The sequence below is a fragment of the Megachile rotundata genome, chromosome 6 (genome assembly GCF_050947335.1).
Source record: "Megachile rotundata isolate GNS110a chromosome 6, iyMegRotu1, whole genome shotgun sequence".
NCBI classification, from domain to species: Eukaryota; Metazoa; Arthropoda; class Insecta; order Hymenoptera; family Megachilidae; genus Megachile; species Megachile rotundata.
Window position 1 is genome coordinate 5970395 of NC_134988.1, and position 15900 is coordinate 5986294.

The 15900-nt window shown below is 35.2% G+C and overlaps 1 protein-coding gene across 1 annotated transcript in view; it reads left to right on the forward strand.

Moving 5' to 3' along the window:
* The window catches only part of Ten-m (teneurin transmembrane protein Ten-m), a 748404-nt gene that overhangs the window by 228273 nt on the left and 504231 nt on the right, over positions 1-15900 (forward strand). The window contains exon 2 of the mRNA XM_076533045.1: positions 1568-1652. Coding sequence (XP_076389160.1) covers positions 1637-1652 — 16 coding nt within the window. The 5' untranslated portion in view covers positions 1568-1636. The remainder of the gene's footprint in view (positions 1-1567; positions 1653-15900) is intronic.

Here is a 15900-nt window from a genome sequence, read left to right on the forward strand (position 1 = left end):
TATTGCGTATGCTGTGTAACTACCCTTGATGCCACGAGTTTAACTATAAAAATAAAACCGACTGAACCATGCAACGGGTCAATGGCGAAGGGAAAGCATGCTGTTAAAAATGTATTTTACTGCACTCGAATACTCCAACCGGTTTTCGAGATACAGAGCTTCAAAACGCAACCTTCGGAATTGCATTTGCGAATGTTTATGAATGGCGATTGAAATTCTCGGAGGCGTTGCGACCTACTTTTTCTGAGGAAGTGAGTACGTGTCGGTAGTAATAGTAAAAAAAACCGGTTGAGTCAGTGATCGTCCTTGGCTAGGTCACCAGCTTCAGATAGGTTAGGTGCGAACGTACGAGGAAAGCAGTTAAGCGAGCGAGTCGCGAAGAGCAGCATAAACGTTTCTCTTTAAAGTATGTCTGTGATAAGTAATCTTATTGGCAAGACAAACATTTTAAAGGAGATGTCTACTTATAACCATATGAAATTTAAAACTCTGATAATTTTGAGAATTGAAAACTCTTGAAAGGTAGTCAATAAAATTGATAATTATATTAAAATTCGTATTTATTCAGAAAACAATTTATTAAGAAAATACTACCGTTCGTATAAATTACTCATATTGAGTATAAATTACTCTATATGATTGCGTAATGTGTCCATTGATTAAATTTATGATTGCAGATCTCGATTAGCAGATCAGATCTCTCCTATCTTCTACGTCTTATATAATCCATTTGCTATCAATTTATCTGAAGCATATCGAGTCGCATCTATAAGAGTGGTCTCCCTCTTTCCTCTTATTTTTCTGCTTCCCAAACTTCCCCATTATATTCGGGGTGCCTTAGAAGGGCAGACGTTATCCGATTATTTGGTTCGGCATTTCCTGCTATGGTACGAATGCATTCTTCGATTACCGCCTATCCCGATTGTATTTTCTTAAGTGGTATTTGCTAGGACAACTTTGTCCACTTTCTTCTAATTGTCCTTCCATGTGTCATTCTTCGGAACGAAGACAAATGTCGCCACACGAACTGAACAAACCTTGTGGAGACACAAAATTCTATTCTCAGTTCAGATTATGTTACGTTGCTTTATTTTAGGTTATTCTGCATTGCTCTAATTTAGATTATGTTACGTTACTGTGGGTGAAGTTATGTTTTATTACATTTGTTTAGGTTATAGTATTATTGCTTTAACTTAGGTTATGTTACTTCACTCCAGCTTACGCTACGTTTAGGTTATGATATACATAGCATTCTAGCTTAGGTTATGTTACATTGCACTTGATGGGTTATGCTACAATGCTCTGATTTAGGTTAAGTTACACTCTTCTAGTTAATTTGATCTCAAAGTTGATACTTAGAAATTGTATTACAAAATCAGTAAGTGTTAAAATAGACTGTATGGCTGGTAGCCTTATCCAGCTATTAATCAAAGTCAAATTTAATAAACAATTGATGAATTAATATTTTCATTAAGAAAGTGCTTCTACAAAAGATGTAACCCTCTTAGCATGAGGCATCAAGAGTCGATTGAAGCAGCTAGTAATTAATAAAACGAATTGGTTACAGGTGGTGACGTGTATCCGTGTGATCGTGACTCCGAGGAGGAGTAAGCATCGAGGTACATGAAAGAAGGACATGAACTACTCTCAAGGTAAGCAACTCGATTTCGATTTTGGAATTCGACCAGTTTACAAGTTCCATTGAATTCGATGGAACGCGGTGTTGATACTTGGTCTGTGTACACACGTACACACGTGCACACGCGTCAGTCAGACGACGCGCACATGGAAAATTCGTCGAAGGTTTGTCGTTGTCCGATCTCGAGCTAGAAGCTCGAAGCCAAGCACCGAGCGGTCTGAAACTGTTCGGAAATTCACTCAACTAATCAAATACCGCTAAAACCGCTAAACAAGTTAGGTTAGCAATCTACGTGCTCCGAATGGCAACTTCGAACTGCTCTGCGGCTGCGAAGCGCGAAAACGCTCGCGACTGCTTCCGCAATCCGCATTGCCAGCTTCATCGTCGATGGAATCCCTTAACGAGGAGAAACGACTTCGACGTAAACGTTTCTGATTCCATTCATCCCCTTAAAACGCTACATTACTCACTCCGAAAAATTTAATATTACATTTTCTTTTTTTTTTTTTTGGAAAAATCATGAAGTCTATAGGGAAACTGTTTACGGTCTTTTGTTGTACATATCTTAAAGTATACGAGGGTATTTTTGAATTTTTCTTGGGACACAAAATGGCGGAGATATAGGTGCCTCATAGCAGTCGTCTTCTGAAAACAGTTTAATCAATGTGCGGGATAACTGCATCATCATTATGTCCCTACCAATTTCAGACGAGAATGCAAAAGTTTTTACGTGATATTTACTAAAGAGATACATGAGAGGTCCTTTTAAAGCTTCTCTTAGATCCTTCAAATATAAATATTTCACTAAACTTTAAGAACGATACATATTTTTTTAAATGTTCATTTTCAAATCAATATTTCCAAATAACTTTATGCATTATTTTAGTAAATCTTATGTGGAAAATAGAAATATTTGTATTTTTGTTCTTGATTGAACCATGAGGCAATTATTCAGTACACTGTTTACACTGACTTCTCGAAAACAGTCTCTATGAGGCAGCTGAATCTCCGTCACCATGTAAGCAACGAAAAATACAAAAATACCTGCGTGTAGGTTAAAGCATGTAGAAAACAAGTTTTCTAACGGATTTTGTATTCGTAAGGTTCGAAAGAAATTATTCGATACGGACGAAATAGTATTGATGAATACAATGATACATATCAGTTCCGGAAGCGGGCAATAAATTAAATATGAGTATGCAAATGTTTCGAGTAGAACGATCCGGAGATCACACGGAAAGACGTTTCTAAACGCGTGCCACAAAGAGGAATTTTAACCAGAAACTGCATTTCCATTCACGATTCTTTCACGCACAGACCCCAGTATGCATTTCTAACATCGCCAGACCGATCGAGCTAATTTGCATCTCTAACCTTCCACGTCTGAAGTGGCTAACTCGAGTCGAACGCAACAAAGAAGGGAAAAAAACAGAAGGAATTCGTTTCCCTAGCGATCTGAATCGGTTTAGCGGTCGCGCATTTGCATGTGAATGTCCATAAAGGCGAGCGTGCATTAGTATGTCGTTGCTCGTCGGGGACAGGTAAGGAAAGATAACGTCGCTTGTCAAATATGAGAACAATTAGGGGGACAGAAAAGGGTCAGGAGAAAACATCTTGACGGGCTAACCACACGTGTCTTTCCACCCTTGGGAACAAAGTGACCCCGGCCGTTCGAACGTGATGCTCCTACAATTAAAAACTCGTTCGGTTTACATAGATGCTCTCGGGAGACTTTTTGTTTCCGTACATAGGAGGGTCGCCACGGGTCTTTTACATAATGGCTTTTCCAGCAAAATTAAATTCTTTGGGAACCGTACCATGCGATGAATACTTTCCCGGATATTCCTTCGCTCCATCATTAATATAGAACGTTAAGTATTTACTATGTATTAATCATTCTTCTTACTTTTTTACTTCAAGCAAAATTTTACTTTAGCACCGCCATAAGTGCATTGTAGAAATTCATCAAACCCTTATATTTTCAATAATCTGTTTTATTAAATAAGGTTGTATATTGAAATTCAGGTTGTATGAAAATTAACAATAGTAAACAAATTGTGTAAAAGAAAATCGTATACGTATCAAAGTAAACGTTAAAGCTAGGTGATGTCTGCCAACCTTGCGTTTCATAAATATCCTACTTCCTTTTTATGTTAGCGTCCATAACATAAGTAGACAAAATCATATCTTCACTCGTTTCATCTTACATTCATAAAATTCGTTATAAGGTTAAAAAGTGAAATGCCACGCGGGAACTTTCAGAGAGAGAAGGCCACGATCGACGCTCTCCGCATTGAAGACAAAGGTTACGGTTATATTGCGAGACACGGTCGTTCAAAAAGTGCTATTGTCGATTATGTTAGCAGCAAACGTAATCATGATGAGAAGAAGAGGACGTAATCATCGTAGAAGTAAAATTCTACTATTAGCTCGACAATGTCACCATTGCAAATTTAATTTTGCAAAAACCATTCACAATTACAGCATAGGGCAAAAATGATACGCGAAAAGATAAAGAGATTTTCATTCGTTGAAGCAATCAGGAAAGTGTTATTAAAAATATTTGATAAGATACGTTTTTTGTAGGTTATGTTTGAGGATAAAAATTTTAAGCTAGGATGGTTTTAATTCATATTGGTATATTCAACGAAATGAATGATGAATTTCGAATCCTATCGTCCCTTAACACCCTCGTGTAATGCATTTTTCGAAAGAATTGGTATTTCATCGGATAGAAACGTCTAGCGTTGGTATTCCACGATCAATAATACATCCGATTTGGAATATTGGATTGGGCACGTCTACGACCCTTGGAGAGTAACCCCGCGATCAAAACTTCCTTTAGAGGGGTATAAAAGGAAATTCAGAAAAAGTGGGCAACGCGCCAACGTTTCGAATAGAAGGCAAATAATGAATTTAGTCTCTTTTAAAGAGGTTATTGACGGAATCCATTGGTGTTCCTAAACGCATGGCCGATCGTGCGAGAGAGCCAGAACCACCCTCGTACTTTTCATCCCCTCCATCTACCATAACGTAATTACGAAACTCGTCGTCGACCGTGCCAAAGGGGTTGTTTCTTTGTCAATTTTTTCCCCGCCGGCCTCTGTGAAACCGATGTTTACTCGGATCACCACTTCCGTCATAAATCTCGATCGCTGGGCTCACGCAAGATTATGTCCGTTCAATCATTACGACAGACGATGGAATCTATTTAATTTATTATTTATATTTAGCATTTCTTTGTAATTTTTGTTCTTCACCATTTTTGTGTAATACTCATTATTTACAAATTTTTTCTAATTTTTGTTACTTACAAATTTCTTTGTAATATTCATTGTTTAGTCATTTATTTCCAATTTTCATTATTTACTAATTTCCTCGAAATTTTCACTATGGGCAATTTCTTTGCAATTTTCATTATTTACTAATTTCCTTGTAATCTTTTTACAAATTTCCTTGCAATCTTCATTATTTACAAATTTTCTTGTAATCTCCACTGTTCACAAATTTCTTTGCAATCTTCATTATTCACAAAGTTCCTTGTAATCTTTACTTTTTACAAATTTCCTTGCAATTTTCATTATTCACAAATATCTTTGTAATCTTCATCCTATACTTTCTTTCCAATTTTCATTATTTACAAATATCCTTGTAATTTTTATTTTTTATAAATTTCTTTGCTGTCTTCATTATTTGCAAACTTCCTTATATTCTTCATTGTTTGCAAATTTCTTTCCAATTATCATTATTTAAAAATTTCTTTGTAAGCTTCATTATTAGCAAATCTCTTTATAATCTTCATTACTTAAAAATTTCTTTTGAATCTTCCTCTTCTTCTTTCATCATCTTGATTTATATGTAGATTTATGTAAGCGTTGTTTTCGAGGACTGTTTTTAATTTGTAGCGTTCCATTTACATATTACGAGCGTCATTGCGAAGTTTGGAAATTTATACGTGAATTTTTGTAAGGTTAGAGAAGTATAATATCGAATGCATTAAAGGTAACATTTGCGAGCATAGTAATGTTTCAAGACAGAGACTTTCAACCCCTTTCATATATCAACCCCTTTTCAAAATTGGATTTAACTCCGCAACCCCTCTCTACACTGATGAAAAGCAAGAACCAGCTACAAACACATTTTCTATTGAAATTCGTGAATAATTTCGGGCGATACCGTTTGAGGGAAGCGTGGAATTAATTATTATGAATTTTTATGAGTTAAAGTGAATTTTTATAAGTTATTTACAATTTCTTATATTATTTGTACAAGTGAATGTTATGTGACAATATTATATATTATCATATGTTACAAATACAGTGTTATGTTATATGTATGTTTTACATATTCTATGTTATGTGTATTAAATTTTAATAATGAATATTTTATTACAAATAAGAAATTTTATAATCAAGATATGCATAATTAAGTTACTTTAAGTTACTTTATAATTAAGTTCATGCCAGATAGCTAAAAATTTATTCGTTCAAAAATTCATGAAATTAGTACTTCAGATATTTACAAATATAACTTATTTCTATATTTAGAAATTTTATAATTTGTTCCTATATTCGTTACAAAATTTTTCAATATTCAAATTTTTATAATTAGGGAATTTTAGACATATAATTTTCAAATTTTCATCCATTGAAATTCAAATATATTAAATGTATGAAGTTACGGATTAATAACATTTCCAACTTCATAAATTTTTTAGTAAATTTTGAAATTTATAAAAACTTTAAAAATTTACGAATTTAGAGATTCGGAAGTTCAGAAACTATTGTATTTATGGATACGGAAATTCACTGACTGTATTATTACTTAGAAATACAGAAATCGGACAATATGTAAAGTTCATAAATTCGGAAGCTGAAATATTTACAAAACCAAAAATTCGATAATTACTTACAAATTCAGGAATTCTATAACATGTGTATTCAGAAATTGTAAAATTACAATATTTATAAATTCAGTTGGGCAATTTCATAGTCGCTAAATTCACAAATTCCCACATTTATAAATTCATCGATTTAATCATTTATTTTATTATTTCATTCCGGAATTCGATAACATTTATATGCACAAGTTTACCAATCAAGCTCAAATATTTATGAAACAGAAAATTCGACAACTAAGTAAATTGTTTAAAAATTCAAAAATTCGATAATGCATAAATGAAGTCATAAACTACTTTTATAAATCCATCAAAATTTAATTTATAAATACAGAATCTACTTATGAATCCCGAAAATGGAAAATATATTTCACAAATTGAAAATTCCTTTCTAAAGAAATTTGTTCTACAGAATTTTCATATAACAGAAAAAATAAATCTAAAAATTTGTAAGTCGCTAAAAATAAACCCTTGTTCCACACACCCTTGTAACGCAAAATTGTAAGGATACAAAATACAGAATCTAAGTATAAATACAAATCCCATAAATATATTTCACAAATTGAAAATTCCTTATCTAAAGAAGTTTGATCAACAGAATTTTTGTGTAACAGATAAAATAAATCTAAATATTTGAAAGTCGCTAAAAATAAACCCTCGTTGCACAGAGCCTTCTAACGCAAAATTGTATGGATACAAGGGCACATATGGTGGGAATGGAATAAATTAAAAAGTTGTCGAAGAAACGAATAATGATTGGACTTACGTATTTATAAATAGCATGTATAGGGATGACCTCTCGGTGACGGTCCCTTCGTTACCGACGCGGTTGTCATTGTTCCGTGGCTGTAATTGAATTCCCAAGGCAGCCGCTGGCAACCAATCCTCATCCTCTCGGCATCAGCAATTCGAGGGCACCGTCGATTCCACGTTGAAACTCTACGAGATCCTGATTTACCCCATTCAGCCGGGAATAATGCGATATCCCGACCCCGAAAGCCACGTCGAACCTCACTTCGAACAGGGTCATCTTAGCAGGGGTTAGTCGTGATCTCGTGCAGTCGATTCTAAATGTCCGTTCGCTCTGTCGCTTTTCCGGATGCTTGCTTCGTTGCACGTGATTTCCATCTTGAAAACCGGATGTTTTATCTTTATTGTTTTCTATCTGATAAGGTGAAACTGACGCTTGTTTAACGGTGGATTAATTAAAACGGGACGGGGAAACGGTCGGAAACGTCCACTTTCTTCTGTGGTTTCGCTGTTTCAAAACAGTATATGAACTTTGCAGTTATAATTAAATATGGAGATCGTGATAAACCGTTCTTAATTAAATTTGTATCGTTCTTCATTTATTTTGGAAAGAATACGCGTTTCGGTTTGGGGAAATTGGTTGGAAAAGATAACGAATTATAAATTATGAGATAAGTGTTTTGTTGGAATTTGTGTAGGGAAATTAATGTTGAATTGTAGTTTGGGATTTTGAATAAATGAGGCTTAGAGAATGCACTGAAAAGGCATTCGAAGCTTTCAGAAAGCTCGGATTCGTGGTTAATGAATAAGAAACATTCTTTAAGAAAGATAGAAGTTTTGAATCGCAGAATCAGTTTGATTCGGTTTATATGACAATGTTATACCTACTTGTTACAATTGAATTCACGTAAATTACTAGAGAAATATAAAATTAAGAATCGTTGAACACTTAAAAAATTTTTGTATACTTATCACAAATTCAGGTGGGACACTAAGCTATTCTAGTTCTGGCATATTTAATAATTTATTTCAGATGTTAGGTAATAATATTAACTATAAAAAATATTTGAGATTTGATATTTTAATAACGAAGTTTTATGTGGCAAGGTTATCGCATACTAAACCAACGATTTTACATGAAATCTTTGACAAGGTTTCACGACATTAAGATGCCATAGAATAACACGTATGATGTATGAATTTCAAGCTTAAAACTTTACAAAATAGACTGCAAAAACATTTTATCAAAATTCTTAATATGAAATGTCTAACTATTGGCCTCAAGGAGCAATGGATTTGTTGCTATAAACAGCTGGGTTAGTTAACATTTGCCATAACAAAATATGTCAAAATAGCGCATGCCATATATTAATTTAAAGCTTGAAGTTCGATAAAATGGACTACATAAACATTTTGTTAAAATCTATAACACAAAATGACTGCCTATCTCCATCAAGAAACAATGAATAACTTACCGAGAAAAAGAAGAATGGCTAATACCTTATAGCATGTGAGGACATACAAATACCACAAAATAAAGCTTGTGACACGTCAATTTAAAGCTTAAAGTTGTATAAACAGAGACTACATATACATTTTGTTAAAATCCCTAACAGAAAATAGCTGCCTATCTTCCTCAAGGAACAATTGATGAGTTGTCAAGAAAAATAAGAATAACTCTTATAGCATGTGAGGACATAAAAATGCTACAAAATAGAACTTGTGCTACATCAATTTAAAGCTTTAAGTTCTATAAAATGGATTACATAAACATTTTCTTAAAATTCATAAAACAAAATGGCTGCCTATCTCCCTCAAGGAATAATGGCTGAGTTACCAATAGAAATAAAATTAACTAATGCTTCATAGAACGTAATAACACAATACTATGTATGTAATAACACTTATATTATATCAATTTAAAGCTGAAGATCTGAAGAAAATGTTTGTATAAACTTCTTGATAATATAATTAATACAAAATGGCTGGTATACACTTACAATAAATAACAGTGTGAATAGGTGCTTAATATATACAGTTAAGAGCAGCTGCTTTCCCTTCTATTTCTGAACCAATATACGGAATAGATTTTCAAGCATGTTCATCGTTAACGTTTCACGCGATCAAATGCAAATCCTATGTGTACGGAGTTTCGATCGAGCGTTATCCTGTCTCTATCACGAGATTGACGCCGTTTACCTCGAGTCATCGAGGACACGGCGCGAAGGGTCTTTGTTGCACGGATTGTACCCAGATGCGGACGCACGCAGGAAGCGTATAAACACGCGGTCCACGCCGCCACGAACCTGCTGTCTCCGCCATGACTGATGACCGGCATTACGATTTGTCAATAACAATTGTCCCGGGTATAACTGCATCGCGCAAACTGCAACTGATGGCTAACATCGATTGTTCACGTCGACGTAACTGTCCACCACCGAACTGACCCATAACGCATCCGTACCAAAAATCTGCCGCCGACAGAAGCCAGCCTGGAATTCCACCAAATAACCTGGAAACGTTGTTCCCTGTAATACATTGTATTTGAGCTTTGATTGCTCGCAATAACGGTGTATCGATTACGTTTGAGGCACCGGTTATGACGGCTTCACGCGACAGCCAACGCTCGCGAATACAGATAGATAATCTTCACCTTTAAGCTTCGAAATTGCTTTCCTCGTCTTCTTTTAGAGATAGGGAATTCTCAAGTCTTCAGTTTGTAAGCTTTTATTATTGATGAAACAATAATATTGCTCTGAGGTCTTTTCGAGTTTCTTTTATGAATTATTTAATAGCACGATGTTTGAAAGACTGTTACTGGCGGCTTCATACAGCCCTTAATATGTTAACAATTTGGTCAAATATTTCTCCAACTATAGCTTCAATTCTGCAACCTCGTATTGATAGTAAAATTCTAGTTTTTTTTTTACTGACGCATTATGTTCAGTTTACAACATCACTCAATGACGGCCTCACACGTTATTCAACTTCTGAAAGAAGCAGTTTTCAAATTTGAACTGTTAATTTACTAGTCTCTCTTATTAATAGAATAATAACATCATTCGAAAGTTTTCTACTTTGATGTATACATTATTCTATTATATTTCACTAGGTGAGGCTTTCAATGACCTCATGAGGGAGTCAACATGTTGAAGATTTAAATGTATAGGGAATTTCAAAATGTCATCTATTGTATTATTATTAATCAAGTTTGAATTTTCTTCTAATTTTTTATGCAGACACTCAGTCACAATGTGTTTGATTAACTTGGTGGCCTCATGCATCACCTAATATCTTAAAAATTCAAGTGCACAATTTTGAAATTTAAAGTTCTATTACACAATCTTATACTTTCAATCAAATCGTAATATCCTCTTATCATTTGACCATTATATTACATTTAAGGCATCTATAACTCTTGACTGTATAGAACACCAAATGTTTGTTTATCATTCAAATTGGTGGTTTTTGAATTTATACTTCCAATTTACGGCTTCACAATATTTTTAGGAATACAGTCTACTTTTATTAGTTATTTTATAATATCGGATTATTTTATAATATTTGCGGCATCGGATTATTTTACAATATTTGAGGCATCGGAGGATCATTGATGACCTCATAAAATAATTTATATACTATCAATTCAAATCTATTTTTAAACATATAGATTCAACAGCTTTTTACTACACCTTCAATTATAGTTTTTCTGTATTAGTGTACCTCATTTGAGGCACTGATTCCTCATGACCTCATACGATATTCAGAATATAAAATATTGGAATAGATTACTATGAAATTTATGTTTCTAGTTTATGATCCAGTATTACTTATAACATTGTAATTTGTTTTTATTAATTGCTATTAAGTATGAGGCACTAATTATGACTGACCTCAGGCGTTAATTAAATGTGAAACGTGTAAATAGTTAATTTTTAGGTTGAAGCTTCCAAATTATGATCATTTATTACGAATAAGATATTAACGTTACTCGAAATTTGTCTCGTATTCGTTTTTCTTATAATTCTGTAAAATTTCCTGCATGAAAGGTATATACCAGTGAAGCGTCGGCCTTAATTATCAGTTTGACGCCAATACGGTCGTTCCACATTCGACACAGATATTTCACGATGCAATACAATTTTCCCGAGTTTCTTTCTGCATTTTCGAGGCGCCGCAACAAGATAAGCCGTGATTCGCGGATCCGCTGTTTACTCACGGCACTTTGATTAAAAAAGAAGGCGCGAGATTCCTTGCTAACGAGACCGCCACGCGACGCCCGAGGATTTTTTAATTAAAAAACCGAGGGAACGCTCGAAACGAAAACATTCAGCATCGGTGGCAATCGTGAGCGACGATCTTTCAACGCCGCGAAAAAAAAACCAGGTCGAAAACAGTGAGCTTCGTGTATTCTTTCGTGGAATGCCTCGTAGCGAAATTACGAGGTGAAACGGAACGACGGGAAACTCGTTAAGGTAGGCAACATTATCTCTTATTTGCGGTAAAAAAAAAAGATGGGGAGAGAGACAGAAAAAAGGAAAAACATTCGTATTATAACGCGTGTCCATCTGTTCGCTGTCTTATTTTCTTTTGTGAAACCTGCGTAGCCGTCGGCGCTCCGTGTTTTTCCTCCGCGAGATGAATCAAATTAACTCATTTGTTATTGCTTTTGCGGATGATGGATTATTTGTAAATGCGGAGCTACCATTTATGGTAATAATTCCTAATTATGAGTTTCTCGAACCTTCTTATCCTTTAGATTCTGAGGATTTTCCGTTTTAGATTATGGTTTCACAAAATCTTGAAACATGAGGATTTCAGTGATTTCAGGCAATAGAATAGTAGAATCTTAAGCTTCTGAGAATTTGGAAGATCGAAATTTCAGAACCTTAGAACTCTAACTTGCAGGCATTAGGTGTTTCAGAATGCTTGTGGAATCATAGGTCATTTCGGTGATCTCTCACTTCAGTATTTTTTAACTTTGAGGCACTAGAACTATTGAATTTGTGAGTTTCAAAATTTTCTCCTGTTAAAACTGTGGAATTCAATAACTTTGTAGCTTTGGTATCTTAAAATGTCGGAGTTTAAGGTTCTAGGATGTTAAAACCTTCAAATGTTTAGATTCTGGTACCTTCTGCGTGTGAGGCCTTTAGATCTCAGGGCCTTAAGCTATGAGGGCGTTCAAATTTTAGAATTTTATTACGTTAAGTCCTTGGAATCCTAAGATTGAACACTTAATAGCCTTAAGACCTTTGAATCTTCCAACTTTATGACCTTGAAACCTTGAAACACTCAAAATCTCAAGCTTAATAGTTTAAGCACCTCCGGAACCTCGTATTTCCTAATTTGCAGCATCTAATAACCTTGAGGTCTTAAGAATCTGAAACTTGGCAGTCTTGTAACCTTAAAATTTCGAAATCTACCACCTCCTTGACCTTGAAATCTCAAAATCTGTGTGCCTCATGCCCTTAAACTCTTCTGACTTTGTGCCTCATATTATATCATTTAATTTTTGAAATACAACACTTTCTATTTAATTCGTGATTGATCAATTTAAACTGTGATATTGAATTGAATTCGATGTCCAACGATTTTCAATCGGTGGACAGTTTAGTCTGGAACGAGAAAGAAAAGGAAGAAAGAGAAAAAAAGCGAAATGAGGTCAGAGGCAAAAGTGAAGGCTCGCATTGTGCATCGCGTGAGATGTTTCGTCGTCCCTTTTCGACCGTTCCTTTTATTTTTATTTTTCAAGGAAAATTTATCGTTCGTTTACTCATAGCTGTAGTAGCACGCGGTAGCCTTGGGGGAAAAATTGCCGAGTGTCCTCTCCATTTTCTTCTCGCTCCCTTAGCTTCTTTCTTTTCTTTTACTTCTCTTTTCTTTTTTTCTCCTCTACTGCTTTATTCTTCTACAGTTCGAGATTTCTGTCCTCTTTCCTCTCGTATTTTCTCGCAGCCAGAAAATGTTATATGCGAGGACGAAGCTGTAAAAAATAGAAGAACGTACGAACTATGAAAAATAAACAGTTGGAAATATCCGGACAGAAGTTAAACTTCAATTCCTTTTTATCAGTGCTGTTTTTAGAAGAGTCTGGTGAATTGAATATCTTGACAGTTGAGTTTCAATCGATCTTCGACAAATATTGTAATATTAGTACGTTATATTGTATTGAAATTTTATTATGGCCTTAAATTTAATGCTTCATATGAGGTAATATTTAATCGTACTCGTCCCTTTTTATTTTTGAAGTTGAAGTCAAGCTTCAAACTGATATATGTTCAGCACAATTCTGTATTATTGTCATTATCACACTGCCTCATACTGTTAGTGTTCACTTTAGTGTTGCTAAATTTACCTCACATGCATCATACTTGTACATATACTGATCGTACCTTATACTTCCAGTTGATGTTCTCATGTTGCTATCCAAGCTTCAAATTCATAGCTGTTCAATATCTTGTACTATTTTCATAATCACACTGCCTCACACTGTTGATGTTCACACATTCAACTGTTTATTCATATTAACCTAGTGTCTGGTTATATTCACCAAACTTTATTTTTGAAGTTGATGCCAAACATGAAGGTAAATAAGTTCAATATTATTGCATACCATTTTGTTATCAAACTGCCTCATGTTCGACACTTGCAAACTCGACATCAAAGGTCTACAACTAATTTTGTTTTTCGAGTTCATTTCTAGCTTCTAATTGGTCTATCTTTATACCAATAAAGAGAAGGTAGTACAAAAATTTGTTAGTTTAGCACTAGTATCATGAACAAACTGCATCACACTCCTAACTAAATTCATCAGACTCCGCCCTTCGACCTAATCTCCGCCTACCCTCACTCTTCGGATGACTATGCGATAAGAGTAAGTTGGCAATATTGTACTGTCAAGAAATGATGTCAGACCTTCCAGGTGAATAATAGTTAACCCCAGATTTCTGTGGATGCACGTTCACCGTTTATGTATTTGTAAGAGTCGCAAGCGTGGCAATGAGCAAAGCTTTTGCCGCAGAGGAGTGATTAAGCGAACGGGCGGAAAGGGAACGTTAAAAACGCACGTGACGATGAGTAGGTAGAAAGGATGGATTAGTTAGTGGAGGTGGGGGGTGAGTATGCACGGCACTCGATAAGAAAAGCCACGTAACGTGACCTGTTGGCCAACGTGGCTGCAATTGCTGTCGGCCGTTAGAGTGGTTGCCATTTAAATTTCATTACAAACCTAAACTGCGGCCAACGTTCACTCGCAAGACGGTGGCCGGCTGTAAAAAGTTGACGCTGTGCATTATCGAACTGATAACAGCGCTGCGTTTCCAGCCAGCGCAATGACTTAATAGAAATCCACCGAACTCGTAACCCCACATTCTACGAAACGAGCAATTTCACCGATTTTTAAGTACGCCGTAGCTGTGATATGGCGTAATTGCAACGCTCGAGATATTACCAAAAATATGTTGTTCTGAGAGGAAATTATTGAACGTTACGATCAAACAACAGAGCTTTCTTTCAGCTTGATGCTTAGATAGTTGAAATTTTTTAAAATTTCGCGACCTGGAATGTGGGAACGTTGAGAGCTTTTTGTTGGGAGAGCTTGCAACATCGCGAGCTTGCGACTGAGGCACATTGAAACTGTGCAATATTGAAATGTTGTAACATTGCAGGTAATATAAATTTGAACATTGCAAACTTGAAACACTGCAAGCATGAAGTATTTTAAGCTTGCGTTAATGTAGATCAGAACCTTGCAAGCTTCATCATTATAAGTTTGCAAATAATGTAAAGTGGAATTCTGAATGCTTCAAATATTGTAACCCTGCAAGAAATATAAGTTAGAGCATCGCAAGCTCGGGTCATTACGAACTTGTAGATAATGTAAAGTGGATTTCTGAGTGATTCAAATATCGAAGCTTGCAAGAGATGTAAGTTGGAATATCGCAAGCTCGGATCATTATTAGCTTGAAAGTAATGTAACGTGGATTTCTAAATGTTTCAAATATCGTAACCTTGCAAGAGATGTAAGTTGGAATGTCGCAAGCTTGGGTCATTATGAGCTTGCAGATAATATAACGTAGATTTCTAAATGCTTCAAATATCGTAAGCTTGCAAGAGATGTAAGTTGGAATGTCGTAAGCTCGGGTCATTATGAGCTTGAAAATAATGTAACGTGGATTTTTAAATGTTTCAAATATCGTAAGCTTGCAAGAAAAGTAAGTTGGAATGTCGCAAGCTCGGGTCATCATGAGCTTGCGGATAATGTAAATTGAAGTTGCGGTAGCTTGAAACATTCCAAGCCTACAACTAATATAAAACGGAATACTGGAGGCTTAACACATTGTAAACTTGCGACTAACGTAAGTTCATACTCTGCAAGCTTAGAACATCGTGAGCTTGCGACTATAATGAGCAGGAACTTTGCGTGCTTTGAACACTGTAAGTGTGTAGGTAATATAAGTTGAAACGTCGCAAGCTCGGATTATATCAAGCTTGCACCGAAACGTAAGTTACATCTCTGAAAGCTTGGCACATTGTAAACTTGCAAGTAACGTATGTCGGTATAGTGCAAGCTTGCGACTTCACAAGCTTCCAACTAAAGTAAATTGGAACTTTG